Genomic DNA, 17,382 nt, shown 5'->3' with positions numbered 1-17,382 from the left:
CAATAATGAATTTTTTTTTTTTTTTTTGATTTTATGCATGAATGATTTGTTTGAATTCAACAAATGCAATATAAGATGCATCATGACTCAAGTTATGATGATTAAAAAGTTCAAAAAAAGGTGTTAATGTGTGTAGTAATGAGTGTTTTTTTTTTTTTTAAAAAAAAAAAAAAAAAAACATATTTTAATATGATATAAAAAAAAACGAAAATAATTTTAAATATTTTTTCACAGGGTAAGTTATTAAAGTTTTAGTTTTGAAAATATAATTTAAAAGACCAAAAAAAAAAAAAAACACCAAGAAAACATGAGAGATTTTCGGCACATGGTACAGAAGCAGGTTGAACAAACCATGACCACTTTCGACGAGGACCTGCAACAATCTGGTTTCGAATGGTCGTTTTTCTTTCTTTTCATTTTTATTTTTATTTATTTATTTTATACGTCTACATAAGAGAGTGAGAAAAAATTCAAACTAGTAACTTCCATTTTATAAAATGTAATTCCTAACTAATTGAGCTACTCATTGAGACTCTTTCCATAAAGATGAGATAAATAAAATGGGATAAAGCTTTCCTTCAAACTATTTTCTTTAACTTAATTTAAAAAAGTGATCACATATGTCTCTTAAATATGTGAGATGCATATATATTTTTAATAATATAGACAAATTTTTTTAAAAAAAAATTATATTAAAAATACATAAACATCTCACATATTATTAAAAAAATAAACATTTTTTATAGATTAAATTAAATAAACCAAATCAGACTTTGCTGTTAAAAAATGAAAGGATGGTGATTTAATCTAGCATAGCTCCTTCCGTAAACTTGTCTGCAAAACGCTTTAACGCTGAATGAACATTTTGTCTTTTTCTATTCTGTTTTTGGGACTCACAGCTGGCAACTCCATAAATAATAAGTATCGACTCAACCAACTATCGATCGGTCAACTTTAAATTCCTGTGGGGAACTATGCGTGCCCAGACAATATATATATATATATGAGTAAAGATAAACAACATGCATGCCGTGTGTAAAATTTTTTTAAAAAAAATAAATAAATAAATAAATTTTTTGCACAGGCGTGCATGCTCTATATATATATATATAAAAAGGCAGATATACTTCAAAGAGTATTGATTGAGAGCACGCGTCGGCGTGCTATATTAAAAAAAAAAAAAAAATCAGTACTCACTTCAAAGCATCCTAAAACTAGGTTCCTTGCTAGATATACCGGCCTCCTGTGTCTGTTAAGCCACAAAAAAGCACCAGCAAAACTCCCATCCATGGCACTCATAAGCTCAAAAGAAATTCTACTCGGGCCGATACTCCGATTTGGGTGTGTCTTTCTGTTAATCTTTATAGTGAGTTGTAGCCCCCCAGAGGACCCCATCAAGTGTTCATCACAGAATACAAATTGCACAATCACAAACGCCTACGGTGTTTTCCTCGATCGAAGCGTGTGTGGAGCAACTGAGGTGGTGTACCCGTCCACAGAGGAAGAAATCATTTCAGCAGTCGCAACGGCAACCAGGGAGAGAAGGAAAATGAAGGTGACTACGCGTTATTCACACAGCATTCCCAAGCTAGTTTGCCCCGACGGCCAAGATGGGTTGCTAATAAGCACCAAGTATCTCGACCATATCTTGCAAATTGATGTTGTAGCCATGACGATGACTGTGGAGAGCGGCGTGACATTGAAGCAGCTGATCAATGAGGCTGCCGAGGTCGGGCTGGCCTTGCCTTACGCGCCGTACTGGTGGGGCGTGACAATTGGTGGCCTCTTGAGCACGGGTGCGCACGGTAGCACATTGTGGGGCAAGGGGAGCTCGGTCCATGATTATGTTGTGGAGCTTCGGATTGTTAGCCCAGGAGGGCCTGAAGATGGGTATGTTAAGACTCGGAGGCTCAACGATGGTAACCAAGCTTTTAATGCAGCCAAAGTTTCACTTGGAGTTCTTGGAGTTATTTCACAGGTATGGTTTTCTCTACTTGCAGCCAAACTCAAGTATCACATTTCATGCCACCCATCACCGAACTCCTAACCCTTCTTCGAGCTCCCTATACTAGAGTCGACTCCAAAACCAACCAAAACGGTAGCTCGGTGTTTTTGTCAATGAGAGGTATTTCGTCAAAGTTGTGTATAGAAAGTAATTGGTTGAAACATTCTTCTTAATAACAAAATTTAAGATTAATTCTCCAACCATCAACGGTCTTCAATCATGAGATCCACATTGACCGGGCATTTCATCTGTCCTGGAGGTGGATGGGCATCCGAGAGGCCAAAGGTTAGTGGGCCTTAGTGGACCCACTGATGGACTTGTTGTATTTTATATCAACATAATATTAATTGAGCATTAGAAATTTTAAACAACAATTGTTTCACAAATAAAATAACTAGTAAAAAAAGAAGCTAACCCAATATGACCCATATATATATTGGTTTTATCAATCACAACAACAATCTCCTTGGATGCAATATGAAATAACTACATTTATTGAACAAACAATTACAACAACAAGCGGCCTAATATATTTATATATAACCCCATGCAAGCCATTCACTTGCTTCATTTCAGAATAGCTCCATAAACTATTTTTTATTTTTTATTTTTGAAATGGAGCTCCATAAAATATTGATTACTTGACAAGGCAAATAAATAACTTTACCACGAGATAGAGTTTCTATGTTATTCAATATGACTTTGTTTTTTTTTTTTACATGAAGTCCCTCTCCTGGCTGAATTAGCCCCATTTATACACATGTCTCCGAAATACCCAAGAAATTGCCTAAATCACGTCCACCTATGGTCCATTATCCACCGCTCATCATGCTTAAGATTTGAGCCATCCTTCATCTTTGGCACACAGACACGTCGACCATTGGGATCGACCCAACATGGTCTTCACAGGAGCAGGCCCACCAGTCATACTATGGGAGGACAGTTTTCATGCTCTCTGCCATGGCTTGATTGGACATTAGGCAGCCGTGAATAGACAAATACTGTCTTTGGTTGGACATTTACCTTCACTTGAGTCCATTCGAAAAACTTTTACGGATTGGGTAAATGAAGTACCTTCACTTGACTCCATACGGAAAGTTACGGATTGGGTAAATGAAGTACCTTCACTTGAGTCCATACGAAAAACTTTTACGGATTGGGTAAATGAAGTATGGTTTCTCGCATGGCTCTTTCGTAATGTTCGTTGGGTGCAGTGAAATGGTTCGCCTTGCAGGGCTTGGCTTGCTCATGGTTTGGTAATGACGAACCTTCACTGATTTCGGCACGGACTCTTACGTTGTTCATGGTTCGTTCCGAAACTGCATCACTGTTGACAACCTACACCAATATCGAACGAACTTGCTTCTAGTTCGAGGTTCGTGAGTCCCTGATGAGTCGAGTCAAGGATATTGGGCTAATTGATTTTCTCCCCAACAATAAATAATAGAAACTCTTACATTATATATTTAAAGATATATCTTATCATGAAAACGAAAAACCAAAGGGCAACATACATAAGATAATAAAATTCGTCAAGTATATTTGCTCTTATCATTTATTTTCAGGTCATTCTAAAACTACAACCCCTTTTCAAGCGATCCATCACATACTTGACGGAGGATGATTCAGACTTGGGAGATCAATTGGCAAGTTTTGGCAATGCACATGAGTTTGCAGATGTAACTTGGTACCCTAGTCAACGCAAGGCTGTCTATCGAATCGACGACCGTGTCTCCACAAACACCCCAGGCAATGGTTTATATGATTTTACGCCGTTACGCCCTACTCCTTCATTAGAACTAGCCGTCGTCAGAAGCACAGGTAATTAATTAGCACTTTACCAACCGGAGGACAACCATAAAATTAAGATAAATAATTTGTGTCAATAATTTATGTATTTATGAGATTTATATAAGTCTATAAATTTAATAGTTGATTTGTAAAGGTTTGTTTGAAATTGCATTTGAAAAATAAAGTTTTAAGTCAAAAAGTGTTTTTTGGCAAAAACTTTTGCCAAAAATGCGATTTGACTTTTTTTTTTTTTTTTTTTTTTTAACTTTTTAAACTATTAAAAGCGCTTTCAATTTTTTTTTTACCAAACTCTAAATTGGTACTTTTTTCTTCGAATGGACTTTTTGAGTGTTAAACGCACATTCAAACAGACCTTAAGATGATATGGGAAAATATTGACACTAATAATTTCTCTATGATTATTATTGTCAAGATAAATGGTAAGAGTCAATAAGTTTTTCATATTCTCATCTAAATTCAATAGATCAACAATTGGATTTGTGAGGTTCACTATTAACTTATGTGAAGTTTACATAAGTTAACAAATCTAATGATTGATTTGTAAGATAAGATGATGGGTCAAATATAGAGAAAATATTAACTGCTAGCATTTCTTAAAGGAAACAAATGTCATCTCTCACATGGTTTCTTTAATATTTTAACAGTCATTTATTGTCATTTCACTAATTTCAAACATGTTGAATCACACTGGTCATTTAATAAAGTAAGTTAAGGGAAATTTCCTACAAATTAATTTGTCTTTTCTCAAAATATAATGATAATTTTGATACCAATGCCTTTTCTAAATGTTTAAATAGAGGAGTTTCAAGAATTCAGTAATGATGCTGATGGGAAGTGCATCGCCGCAGAAACAATTATATCTACATTCCTGACTACAGCTTATGGTTTAACCAACGACGGTATATATATATATATATTGCAATTTTCTTCTTTTTTATTATTTATATTTTTAACCAACTTTTGAAGTAAATTAATTTCATTTTGACAAAAGTAATGAATTAATAATAGGTATTCTCTTTACGGGTTATCCTGTTATTGGATATAACAATCGCCTTCAATCATCTGGAACCTGCCTAGATAGTCTTGAAGATGCATTGATGACTGCGTGTGCATGGGACCCCAGAATCAAGGGTGAGTTCTTTCACCAAACCGCGTTTAGTGTTGGCTTATCCAAGGCTAAGAGCTTCATCCAAGACGTTCAAAAGCTAATAGAATTGGAGCCTAAAGCATTGTGTGGCGTAGAGCTTTATAATGGAATCCTCATTCGCTATGTTAAGGCTACGAGTGCTTACTTAGGGAAGCAAGAAGATGCGGTGGATTTTGATATCACTTATTATCGAAGCAAAGACCCCACGACTCCTAGGCTTTATGAAGATGTACTCGAAGAAATTGAGCAACTCGCGCTTTTCAAGTATGCAGCATTACCTCATTGGGGGAAGAATCGGAATGTAGCGTTCTATGGAGCAATCAACAAGTACAAGAAGGCGAGAGAGTTTTTAAAGGTTAGGGAGGTTTACGATCCGTTTGGGCTCTTCTCTAGCGAGTGGACAAACCAAGTTTTTGGATTAAGAAATTGGGTTACTATAGACATGGAGGGTTGTGCATTAGAAGGGTTGTGCATATGCTCACAAGACTTTCATTGTGCTCCAAGCAAGGGCTATTATTGTAGACCAGGCAAAGTATATAGAGATGCTAGAGTTTGTACTAGCTAGTTTGACTTTTTAGAAGAATAGAGAATGACTTCTCCACAGCCCTCATCCTTTTTTTTTTTTCTTTTTTTTTTTTTTTTTTTAACTATAGTATATAAATAGACATAAGGCATTTGTGATGTAAGGTGTTATGAAAAATATATAATATTTTTTTTATATTCCATAATTAGGTTGGTATTGAAATATTCTTTATTTATGGGTTAATTGTATTAATATATTGGGATTGTAATCAAATCAAAAGAATTTGATTACTATACTTATATTTAGTCACTACCCTATAAATAGAGACATTTGTATTGTAGGCAAATTAAGTTAATGAATACAACGTGTATTCCAAGTGATGGATGTAGGTGTCTAACACCGAATCACCCCTTGTAAAATTCTTTGTATTCCTTTTTCATATTACTTTCGCTCATATTTCTGCATCATCATAATTTCAACATAAGGTGATATTTGATGGGTGATGTAACATGATATCTTAAGGGTCTTGTAAATGGTGATTTTCTCCCGTGAAGGTGATGATTTCATGGAAGATAGTCTGTTGAGGGAGCGAAAGGTGTCTAATTCCACGACCATTGCATTCTTTTATAGATGTAATGGTGTCTCTTCACAACATGTTACTACAAGAGAACCGGCGCTTGGCGTTTTTCGGTATATATATATATATAAATATCGTGTTTTTGTTATAATGATGATGTCGTTTTGTTAGTAACAACGTCAACCTTACTAAATTATCGTCGTTTGTTTCTAAACCACAAGAATATATTATATTGTTTTATTTGTTACGTTGTTTACCGTAGAAATGACGACATATACTGTGATTTTAGCCTCATTTAATGTAAAGGACACTAACAATTTTTTTTTTTTAAATGAAATATTCTCGTATTTTGCTTATTAAGCAATGAAAATCCTTTATTTTTTATTATTATTTTTTAAATCCCGCCTAAACCTAGAAAGAGCTCTCTCGCTCACACATTCCTTCTTTTTTATTTGGTTGGAAATCCCACTTGATAGTCGTCCTTTCTTTGCTAGTAGGGGTGGGCACAGGTCGGGGCGAGGCGGGTATTAGCTTTTTTTACCCGCCCCACACCCTGTGGGTTTGGGTCCTGTGGGAAATTCCAACCCGTCAACCGCAAAAAATTTCAATACCCGCACGGGTTTCGGTTTTGCGGGGCGGGTAGGGTAAGAATCCAAAGCATCAAAATTTTCTCTTCCACGCTCCCAAGGATTTTCTCAGCAAACAAACAGATCGAGGGAAAGAAGGAGAAGAAGAGAAGAAAATCAGATGGAAAGGAGAAAAAATTTAACTAATCAATCACAAGTCACAACTTACCTCATGATTCATGAGAATCTAATAATCAGAGGGAAAAATCATGGTTCATAATTCCATCTTTCTCTCTCTCACCGTAAATTCATTTCTATCTTTCTCTTCTTTATCTCTCTTTCTCACTGATTCTCCCTCAATTTTACTCTTAGCCCAATTCTCTCTCGACTCCTTCTTAATCTCCTTGTCTTTTGAAGAAAATCATAGGAAAAGAAGAAGAAAATTCTCTTGCTGAATCTGAAGGCGTGAGATGAGAGAAAATAGGGTGTGGGTGGGGGATATTTTGGGTTTTTAGGGTTAGGTTACTAATGAGCGGGTAGAATCAGGGCTGGGCGGGTACCCACAGGAAAAAAATGTCTAAACCTGCTACTTGCCCTGCCCCACATGAGTTGGAGGAATTTTACCCGAACCCGCAAAAATACACATAAAACCCAGTCGGACGGGGCGGTTCGGGGTGGGTTGGGTGGGTTGGGCAGGTTTTTGCCCAGCCCTATTTGCTAGCCCCTTTGCCTCTTTTTCTCTTCCCCAAGCAAACACCATTTATTGGCCTAGAATTTTGATGTAGAAAGGAAAAAACATATAAATAAATAAAAATGTTTGATATGAAAAAGTTAAAAAATTTTGTTTTATAGTGATTTTTTCTTATTTAGATACTAGTAAAAGATGATTGATGTGATATTAAAAGTAAGAATGTTGAAAGTTGAATTTGAGATACATAGTATGGGCGTTGAACCCCCAAAGATTCAAAGTTTTCTTCTTTTTGGTGGCCTTATTTCCACGCCCACAAATTGGTTTGGAGCTAAACATTTTTTTTCCCCTTTTCCTAAATGTTCTCATAAACCAAACTGAGCACAAAGAAGAAAAAAGAGGTGAAAAATCAATGGTGAAGTTGAGGACCTTGCATTTTTGTTAACAACATTTTGTCTATTATTTTCCCACATTTTCTTCCAAAGCAAACAGAAAACAACAACTTTGTTAGAAATGTTGTCCCCACAAACGATGCCAGTGGTTGATTTAGTGATCATAGACGTGAACGTTCAATGACAGAGGTAACGGTAGAACCACTTTCGATGGTTAAGTTAGTGAGAGTGAACTTGATAGGGTGTATGAACAAAATGAAAGCAAGAAATGTGAAAAAAAAAATTTTGCACTACTAATGTGGACCGTTATACCTTTTATAAAGGTTTTATGTCTTTAGTTTGCAAGCGGGCTCAAGGTGGCAAAGGTCAAGGAAAAGGGAACCCATATGGCTGATGGGCCTTTAGTTGGGCCTTGGGCCTTACGACATTTGGGAGGTATTTCAATGTTAAAGGATTGCTCATGCATTTCACATGCGTACCAAACACGAACGAAACTAAGATGTTTTTCTTCCCTCCCTCTTACATAAAATATAAATGCAACCAAGGTTGCAAGAAAAATTCCAATAGAAGTCCAATGGGAAAATCTCACGGAATGACGTGGCAAAATATGAGTGGGTACAAGTTCAGCCGAGGAGTAAACCCTGTCGCTCTGGATCCTTTCCTTTCTCGGGGGCTTCTGGAAATAAAGAAGGAAAATAAATAAAATACCCATTTGGGAGTCTGGTGCTCGTCGGATAAAACCCACACACACCGCACGGCTACACCCTTCTCCAGCCTCCCTCTCTCTCTCCACGCAAAGAGAAACCAAAGCAAACATAACAAAAGCAAAAACCAAATCTCAACCCCACTGGTATGCATAACTCTCACTTTCTATTCCTTTCATTTTCGGCTTTGATTTTTGTTTGCCAAAATTGCCCCCCATGTATTCTTGTTTCGCTTCTGCTCTTTTTCACTGCTCAAACCCTACAAATCTCCCCTCTACTATCTCTTCGTCTGTGGTTTCAGAAAATATTATCATTTTGTGGGTTTTGTTCACTGGGTCTTCCTCCACAAGCCCTTCATTTCTATTTCTGGTTTTGGATTTGATATCTCTTATACTATATGTGAGTATTCTTCCTCAATAGGGCTTAAGATTTAGCTTCTTGATTTTTGCATTCTGATTGCATTTTATTTTTATTGCAATGATTGTAAACTGTGTTGCGCTATTTATTCGAAGATTTACATTTCTGGGTTCCTTGACTGAGCTCTTTACTCCTTCCAACTTATTTTTAGATGGGTTAGTCTCTTTAGTGCGAATGCATACATTTAGGCTGATTTTATGTCACTTTCGTTTTGTTTCATCCAATTACACTAGTTGTTTGGATGTGGGCGTATTAACAATCTTTTGACTGAACTTTGCTTGTTGGTTATCTGATGCCCATTTTAAAAAAAAGAAAAAAAAAAAAAAAAAAAAAAGAGATCCCTTTATATGTCGTCCTCCTATTTTAGACTTAGTTTGCTCATTAATTGGTTGCCATGCTTGGATTTAATAAAGTGAAGCTGGAGTTGCAGTTGTAGCAACCAAATGTTGATTTCACTCTTGTAGCATTTCTTACATCATCCTTTTAAGTTTTACTGGGATTGCATTTCTGCTGGCCTCCAGCCCCAAAACTACCATGAAATCCTTTTTCGATTGTGACAATCTTCATGGCCTTAGATTCCTATTTGCTTCCTGCGATGATCATTATTATGAACATTGTGCAAATTCGTATCTTGTTTTTGTACCCTTCGCGAATACCATGAAAGCCTGCAAATTCTTATGTGGTTTTTGCAAATTCTTATGTGGATGACAAAGTCTAGGACGTGACGGAGCTATGGCTGAAGGCACAGAAGTTGAAGAGCGGGTGGATCTTGATGAAGACAATTATATGGAAGAGATGGATGATGATGTTGAAGAACAAATAGAAGATGATGATGTTGAAGAACAAATAGACGATGATGGAGTAGATGGAGGTGGGTATGAAAATGTTGAAGAGAATGTTGAAGAAGTACATGAGGACTCTATTACTGGGGCTAGTGGGAAAGATCAATCGCCAGAAGAGAATAGAAACCACATTGCCTCTGAATCCGTGGAAGATGAAGAAAAGCCTGCTGCTTCAGTTGATGAAGATGAGAAGGAGAAGCATGCTGAACTTCTTGCCCTTCCTCCCCATGGGTCTGAAGTCTTCATTGGTGGACTTCCTCGAGATACCCTGGAAGAAGATTTGAGGGATTTTTGTGAGCCAATAGGCGAAGTTCTTGAGGTTGGACTGTATCCTCTTATGCCTGTGCATCTTTTTTGGGTAGTTTTTAATAAGGGTTTTTGCTTTTTAGGTAAGATTGATGAAAGATAAGGACACTGGTGATGCCAAGGGTTACGCTTTCATAGCATTTAAAACAAAAGAGGTTGCACAGAAGGCCATTGAAGACTTACATAACAAAGAATTCAAGGTAATCATGATGCTTTTTAAAAATCTATTGTCATTTTGTTAAGACTTTTTTTTTGATATCCTTTATCACTACAGGGTAAAAACTTAAGGTGTTCGCTGTCTGAAACTAAGCACAGATTATTCATTGGTAATGTTCCAAAGAGCTGGACAGAGGATGAGTTTAGAAAAGTCATTGAGGAGGTTGGTCCTGGAGTTGAAAACATTGAGCTCATAAAGGTTGGACTTCAAATTGAATATTGCTTTGGACTCGCTATAAGACTGGATAGTCGTAAATGCTTACCTTTTAGACAACATTGCTTCATTTATTTTCAGGATCCTCAAAATCCAACCAGAAATCGTGGTTTTGCTTTTGTTTTGTATTACAATAATGCTTGTGCCGATTATTCAAGGCAGAAAATGGCAAATGCAAAGTTCAAGTTGGATGGCAATACCCCAACTGTCACCTGGGCTGATCCAAAGAGTGCACCAGATCATTCTGCTGCTGCTCAGGTAAATCGGTTAATGTTGAACAATCCAAATTCCTTAAAAGCATTCTTAAAATGCTTTAACTTCAAACAGGCATCAAAATGCTCAACGAAACACACTTTTTGTTTTGTTTTGTTTTTTTTTTTTTTTTTTTTCTATTTGGGGGGGGGGGGGGGAGATCCTGTTTTACTTCTGTGCTTCATCGTTTATAATTCTGTTAAAGATCTGAGCAGATGCAATGGGAAAATATGATAGAAGGAAACCATTTCTGATGTAGGTCAATAAGATCCTCTATACAAGTTATTTATTGGGTGCTTCAGATTAAAAATTTGTATGTTTTGAAATCAAAATTTTTAATCCTAAAATGATCATAAAAAGATAGTGCAATTGGTCCTACTCCATTATATTCACCTCTATGTCCATTGATGTAAGCCTATAGAAACTAATTGATCTTTCTTGCATCTAAGTTCCCGTTAGATATAATTGATCTTTTTTTTTTTCTATTTTTTTTTTTTTTTTTACTTATCAAAAAAAAAAAAAAAAAGGTCCATGGCATGATGCTCGAAATAAAATAGGTTCATTGTTTGACCAATGTAGCTTTAGCTCAAATGGTATTTCCTCCCTTTGTAGCAAGGTGGAGGGTGAGGTCGTGGGTTCAAGTCTCACCGAATGCGTGTGTAACTTTCCAATGAAAAAAAGTAGTGTTGAAGATTGCATGAGACTAGGATATTTTGGTTGTGAGAACTAGTAGCCCTAATGGTGAATCACTAATATGGATTTTTGTTTATAGCAAGCTTGTTGAATGTGTTAGTTGACAACTGCTGTTACGACTCTTTACTTGATTAATGTTCATGTTATGTTGGTAGGAGGAACAAGCGAATGTGACCAATTTAGTACACACACACACACACAAAGAGGTATGCCAAAGCCTGAATAAATTTATTGGATGATCTAAATATACAATAAAGCATCTGATGATTCATATCATCATCTCAATTTTTTTATTCCCATCCTTTTCCTTCACTTAGAGTATTCACAGCAGCCTAGTCAAAATGACTAGCCAAAATGCTAAAAGTTGGGCGCTGGTTGTTTGTGAATTAAGGGAGAGCTGGGTGTCGGTTTTTCATCAAATAAGGGAGAGCTGGGCGAGTTATGAGGCAATTGTTTACTATTCAACTTTTTCTTTGACTCCTTTAGCTGGTGGTTTATGGTGTAAAGACTTTTGCTCCTTGGATAAGTCCATTCCAATACTGTTTGAGGTTTAATTGAGAATGAAAGTGTGTGGGTAGGTTTGATATGGCCAAAAGGCCAGATGAGTTATGGGAATTGATTTTTGGCGTTGAAGGATAAATTTTAGGTGGGTGTTTCAATCTTTGGGTTTTCTCTGCAGCCGATTGGGTGTTGGTTTTTCATATGAGAAGCTCCCACCTAAGCCCACCTAAAAGTATCCAACCGATTGGAAATGAAAATTTGTTTAGAATTTTGGTGGCTTAGTTTCGTAGGTGTTTGCTGTTCTTTAGTTGTTATTTGAAGGTTGTGTTCTTACTGCAATTTCTTGTTTTGACCGAAAATGGGTGATTGGAGAGATTTTGATTTCTCGGTTGGCAAGCAACCGAATGGGTGTTGGGATGAAGGTTTTTTTTTTTTCTTCCCGATTTTCTGGTTGTTGTGAGCTTCAAACCGGATGGGTGTGGAGAAACAATTTTGGCTTTGATTTTTCTGGTTTGATTGGAGCTTCGGCCGAATGGGTGTTAGGAAAGAATTGAGTTTAGTTTCTATGTTGCATAATTTTCAAATCCAAAGATATGATTGTTGGAGAAAGAATAAATTAAATCTTTGAAAAAAAATATTTAAATAGAATAGTGAAAGTGGATAGCTAAAATAGAGAAATGTGATTTTTTTTAGTTATTTTGGCTAGTAAGTTTGCTGGGGCTAACGAGAATGTTCTTGATGGTATTTTGTGTTTAACTCATGGACTTCTATGTGGTTACAGTATAATACATGCTTGACAGTATGCAAATGACTTAAGGGATCTTTAGGAGAGTGTTAAGAATGGCTTGGCTGTATCTGTCACCATGCTAATACACTTTAACTCACTCGTAAGGATTACTTGATCTAGTTAACCTGGTCCTTAAGTTTCAGACAATACCTAGATAACTTGATCGTAAGGGCTTCTTTTTGATAAGTAATAATCAATTTTATTAAAAGCGTAAGGCGCCCTACGTACACTTGAAGTATACAGGCGGAAACACCTCACTAGAAAAAAGGGACCGAACACCAAATTTAACTCAGACAAGAACCCCAACAAACCCACCTCGTAAGGGCTTCTTCAAAGGATTATGCTTTAGTGATATTTGCCAAAATGTTTACTTGATGAAATATTGATGCCTAAACTTTGAAATTTTTTTGGTGTATTAGCCCGTGTAAGACATAACTTGTACCTCTTGAAACTGCTTGCATACTTTAGGGGAGAAATCTATGGTTTATAGTTGCTTCTATCTCTGTGTAGTTAAGAGTTATAATTGCTACATCCTCTTTTGTGCAAAAGTTGCAGAGACCATGTTCTGCCTTTTGTTGCTATCGCTACATGACAAATATGATGTTCTGGGCTTACAAAACTGTATTATTTGTTTTGGCATTCTCAGGTTAAGGCTCTTTATGTCAAAAACATTCCAGAGAACACTAGTACCGAAAAACTAAAGGAACTGTTTCAGCGCCATGGGGAAGTGACAAAAGTGGTTATGCCACCTGGAAAAGCTGGTGGCAAACGAGATTTTGGGTTCATCCATTATGCTGAAAGGTCAAGTGCATTGAAGGCTGTTAAAGATACAGAGAAATACGAAATTGATGGTACTTTTCCAACACATCTTTGGGTGCGGGTTTGGGAAACTCAAAGATGCATCAGACAACCTTCTCTAACACATGTTAAACCTACTAATTGTTTGTTTAACCCACGATGGGATTTCTGTCTTATAACATACATACATGCAGCTGATGCTTACTTGACTCCATAATGATAAGGGTCAATATTGTCTGGACTGAGTTTAAGACCTTCCAAACTGACCTTCAATTTTGAAAAATAAAGAAATGACAAATTTAGACTTTGAAATCATAGGTAAAATATCTTAAGGGTATGCTAGGACATAAAAATCAACATAAATGAAGGGTGCATTACATCATAAGATGAAGAATGCGATGCTATCATGATATTGGCTCGTAAATGTAATGATTAGATATATGGACTATCTCACCACTGTATAAAATATCTTTAGCGTTTGCTGTTACTTGATTATTCTTTTCATAAAGAATAAATTAGGAAAATAATAAATTTGTACTTTCTTACAGCAGGGGAAAGGCAGAAAATTTAGTGACTGCCATTATCATGCATTCATGCTATTGTTACCATGGTCTGAATAGTGAATACTGTAATGAGAAATAACAACAATTGCAACCTTTGCATACTGATGTTGGTTTCAATCTCAAAGTTTCATCTACTCCATATTTATTTGTTTGTCTTATTAGATGTAATTGCGAAGACTAAGAAATTCTGAGATATTTAATGAGTTGTGCTTTGAAACTTTTTTTTTTTCTTTTGGTATTTGTATTTGTTATGATTCCACCAGTAATTTGTTCAAAGGAATTTGAACTGCAGGCCAAGTTTTGGAGGTTGTACTTGCTAAGCCACAGGCTGATAAAAAATTTGAAGGTTCTTATCCCGGTAATGCTGTGCCTCATCCAAACCATCTTCCACATTCTGGGTATGGTGGTTTTGCTGGTAATCCATATGGCTCTCTAGGGGCTGGATATGGTGTTGCTACTGGTTTTCAGCAGGTACTTGCATGGGTTTGTATGTATTTTCACATAGTTTCTGAACTGATTGAATATTATCTCATGATTTACACGCATGAACAGCCAGTGATATATGGTAGGGGTCCAATGCCGGCAGGAATGCACATGGTTCCAATGGTTTTACCGGATGGCCGAATTGGCTATGTTCTGTAAGTTGTTTTAATTTGAAAAGTGGGGTTTATTTTTTATTTTTTTAAAAAAACTTTGTAATTATTCCAATATTTTAAACAATTTCGTTTTTGACTTTGGCTTTTGTGCAGTCAGCAGCCAGGTGTACAGATGCCACCTCATCAGCCTCGTAGAATTGATCGGAGCAATGCTCCAAGTGGCCCACCAGGTCGAGCAGGAGGTAGCAGTAGTGATGAAGGCAATCGTGGCAGGAGGTACCGACCCTATTAGTGGTAGAGGACAGGTGAGACTTTTTTGGTCACATCAAACGAAATACACACCCCCCGCCCCAAAAAAGAAGATAATTTCTCTTTTCTTTTACTGTTGGTTGTCATTGCATGTTATATGCCATTCAACAGAAAAAATTTCAAATTCCTGTAGTAGTATTATAAGTGTTCTCTCCATTAATGGCTTTGAATTAGAAACTGAAATGAGATAAAATGTGAATCTGATGGTTGTTTTTGAATAATTCAAGAGAAATATTATATTCCACTACAATTTAGTTAGAGGCGAGATCTAGAAATATTCTTTTTAGTAGTTGTATAAGATGTTTTTTTTTTTTTTTTAATGGTATTGAGGTATCTCATGCAAAACAAAAAGATGTTGGAATTAGGAAGTGAGGTATCCTAAAACTCAAGTGTTGGTAGGTGATGATTAACAGTTGAGTGTTTATTTCTTATATATTTATTTGAATTTTTTGCTGACACATTGCTGAAAAATGTTGCCTTTGTTGCTAGAGCTATAGAATACATGCTACCCATTGCGTGTACATGTCCACCATAGTTTCTTCATTTTGGTTTCCCTATTTAATAGCTGCCACAATTGGATATTCTAAATGTCAAATATGATTATGCCATTGGTGCATTTTTTCTAAATGAGGGTGGAAACTCAGATGCATGGGTCGATGCATACAGATCTCCTATTACAATTTCAAAAGTGGTTACTAGGAGGTAGCACGTGATTAGTGTTGCTGTTTTCACATTGTGAACATCATGTTTAGTTCTATACAATTTGGTTGTGGAGAAGATAGAGGTATAGGTACTGCTAATTATATCCCGCGTCTTCTCAGCTGCGAAACAGAAGTTTGAATGAAATAAATAAGTAAAGAGGATCAGTGACTCTGTAATAAAAACTGATCAGTCTGCTTAGGGGGGGGAAAACTGACCAGTCTTTTTGATAATCCTGCAAACATGGACATGAAACTAATAGATGTTTCAATAGTTTCAGGCTGCTGTACGAGTCAGAAATTCTGCATCCAGAGTTTCAGTGTTGCAGCTTCTGGAGGACCACTATTACTAATGTTTTGTGTTTTTAGGTGAATCAATTGGTCCATGGCATCTCTACCTTATGATTGAAGACTGCCTCTTTTTCCATTGTTTTAGTCTTCTAGGGGTCACTTTAGCTATGGCAATAGTTTTGAGGCCACTAGTTAAGAAAACTGAAATTTGCAAGATTCTAGCTCTCCAGATCTCTGCAGACAAAGCAAGATGGTTGGTATTTGTTTAAAACTCTGAAAAAGCTCTCCAGTGAGCAGGTAGATTTTGATCCTTAATAGCCAAGGGACAATTTTTCTTCAGAAAAAAAAAAAAAAAAGAAAAAAAGAAAAAAAAAAAAAGATGATGATAGAAAGGCTTTTATTTAAACTGTAAATGAGTGTTGAACTTTCACAATAACTTGTTTCCAAATACAATCTTGAGCTGGAAGCTTGCCTGCAGGTTCTAATCTTCAAAGTGAAAAATTTAGATTGTAAATGGGTGTTGAGGTGAAACAAAAACTTGTTGACAAATATAATCTTGTGCAGGAAGCTTGCTGAGGTACTAATTTTCAAAGGGAAATGTTGATCAAAAGTTGGACTTTTTCCCAATGATTGTTATTACAGCATGTGCACAATTGTTGGAACATTGACAAACTCATGGACATAACTTGCTTGCGTGAAATGCTGCTTTTGTAATCACAAGAAACCTAATTGCAAAAGAGAATCCATGATCATATCCCACAAATTCCGCTTTGTAAGCTTTTATAATATGGCTCCAATCACATGTCAACCATGTTGGAATATTTTAAAGGAATTGTGAAGTGATTGTAGGTCTCACATTACTCGGGAAGATTCTCAATAAGGAGAAAATATAATACTAAAAACAAAGTAGTTTGACCTGACACCCAAGAGAAATATTTTTCAAGTCGATTATGAACCTCAACAAATATCTTAATTTCCCCCCCAAAAAAAAAAATTGTCCAAAAATGAAAGTAATTGAATTCATAGCATGGAAAGTATTCTATCCATGGTTCATATAAATTTTTCAAAATAATATACAAGGCAAAACTTGTCATTATCTAGGAAACACCAAGAAATTTAAATGCTACAAGCAAACATGGAAGATCGACAAACCAATTGCTAAACGCTGATAAGTTTTAAGCCGTAAGATTTCTCTAAACCCAATAGAAAGACAAAAAGATTGATAAAGAAAAAAGACTGACAAATAGAAAACGTAATGAGCAGCCTGACACACCATAAAATGAAAGACCAACTCCTATGCCTATATTTAAGACAACAACAAATAAATACCTGACCAAACTTAGTACAGAAAGTCAGCATCTAAATCTACACCTAATATTAGCGACAATTTTTCCCAAATTGAAGGTTGTACTGTCGATATTAGAGATCATAGCATCTATTCTTGCAGTTTTTTTTTTTTTAATTGAATAAGGAAAGGGTTATAGG

At 36.1% G+C, this 17,382-nt stretch overlaps 2 protein-coding genes across 6 annotated transcripts; both read left to right on the top strand.

The window, feature by feature from the left end:
- Positions 1 to 1,281: 1,281 nt before the first annotated feature.
- On the top strand, positions 1,282 to 5,559 carry LOC132186273 (putative L-gulonolactone oxidase 6). Its single transcript, XM_059600163.2, has 4 exons — positions 1,282 to 1,978; positions 3,571 to 3,826; positions 4,615 to 4,716; positions 4,826 to 5,559. Exons 1-4 carry the CDS (start codon positions 1,289 to 1,291, stop codon positions 5,527 to 5,529), a joined length of 1,752 nt encoding a protein of 583 aa, XP_059456146.2. The 5' UTR covers positions 1,282 to 1,288; the 3' UTR covers positions 5,530 to 5,559.
- A 2,859-nt stretch (positions 5,560 to 8,418) lies between these two features.
- LIF2 (RNA-binding (RRM/RBD/RNP motifs) family protein) lies at positions 8,419 to 16,876 on the top strand. 5 transcript variants are annotated; one of them, XM_059600168.2, is made up of 10 exons: positions 8,419 to 8,560; positions 9,545 to 9,992; positions 10,063 to 10,179; positions 10,254 to 10,394; positions 10,491 to 10,667; positions 13,289 to 13,493; positions 14,296 to 14,474; positions 14,556 to 14,641; positions 14,753 to 14,904; positions 15,888 to 16,876. In XM_059600168.2, the coding sequence occupies exons 2-9, from the start codon at positions 9,564 to 9,566 to the stop codon at positions 14,889 to 14,891; spliced, it is 1,473 nt and encodes a 490-aa protein (XP_059456151.2). In that variant the 5' UTR covers positions 8,419 to 8,560; positions 9,545 to 9,563; the 3' UTR covers positions 14,892 to 14,904; positions 15,888 to 16,876. The 5 variants fall into 5 exon arrangements, with proteins under 5 accessions (XP_059456151.2, XP_059456150.2, XP_059456147.2 ...); XM_059600167.2 differs by having other exon boundaries at positions 8,450 to 8,560; positions 15,882 to 16,876; XM_059600164.2 differs by having other exon boundaries at positions 8,453 to 8,560; positions 9,550 to 9,992.
- The last annotated feature ends 506 nt before the right edge of the window (positions 16,877 to 17,382 follow it).

Source organism: Corylus avellana, chromosome 6 (assembly GCF_965113065.1).
Source record: "Corylus avellana chromosome 6, dhCorAvel1.hap1.2, whole genome shotgun sequence".
Lineage (NCBI taxonomy): Eukaryota > Viridiplantae > Streptophyta > Magnoliopsida > Fagales > Betulaceae > Corylus > Corylus avellana.
This window is presented reverse-complemented; position numbering and strand designations above follow the sequence as displayed.

What these genes read in the sequence shown, in the direction of transcription:
- LOC132186273 (XM_059600163.2), top strand. Translation starts at nt 1,289, where the DNA reads ATGGCACTCATAAGCTCAAAAGAAATTCTACTCGGGCCGATACTCCGA. An exon ending in TTCTTGGAGTTATTTCACAG is followed by an intron (nt 1,979 to 3,570) that starts GTATGGTTTTCT and finishes ATTTATTTTCAG; the next exon opens with GTCATTCTAAAACTACAACC. An exon ending in AGCCGTCGTCAGAAGCACAG is followed by an intron (nt 3,827 to 4,614) that starts GTAATTAATTAG and finishes ATGTTTAAATAG; the next exon opens with AGGAGTTTCAAGAATTCAGT.
- LIF2 (XM_059600168.2), top strand. Translation starts at nt 9,564, where the DNA reads ATGGCTGAAGGCACAGAAGTTGAAGAGCGGGTGGATCTTGATGAAGAC. An exon ending in TACATAACAAAGAATTCAAG is followed by an intron (nt 10,180 to 10,253) that starts GTAATCATGATG and finishes TTATCACTACAG; the next exon opens with GGTAAAAACTTAAGGTGTTC. An exon ending in GGCCGAATTGGCTATGTTCT is followed by an intron (nt 14,642 to 14,752) that starts GTAAGTTGTTTT and finishes GCTTTTGTGCAG; the next exon opens with TCAGCAGCCAGGTGTACAGA.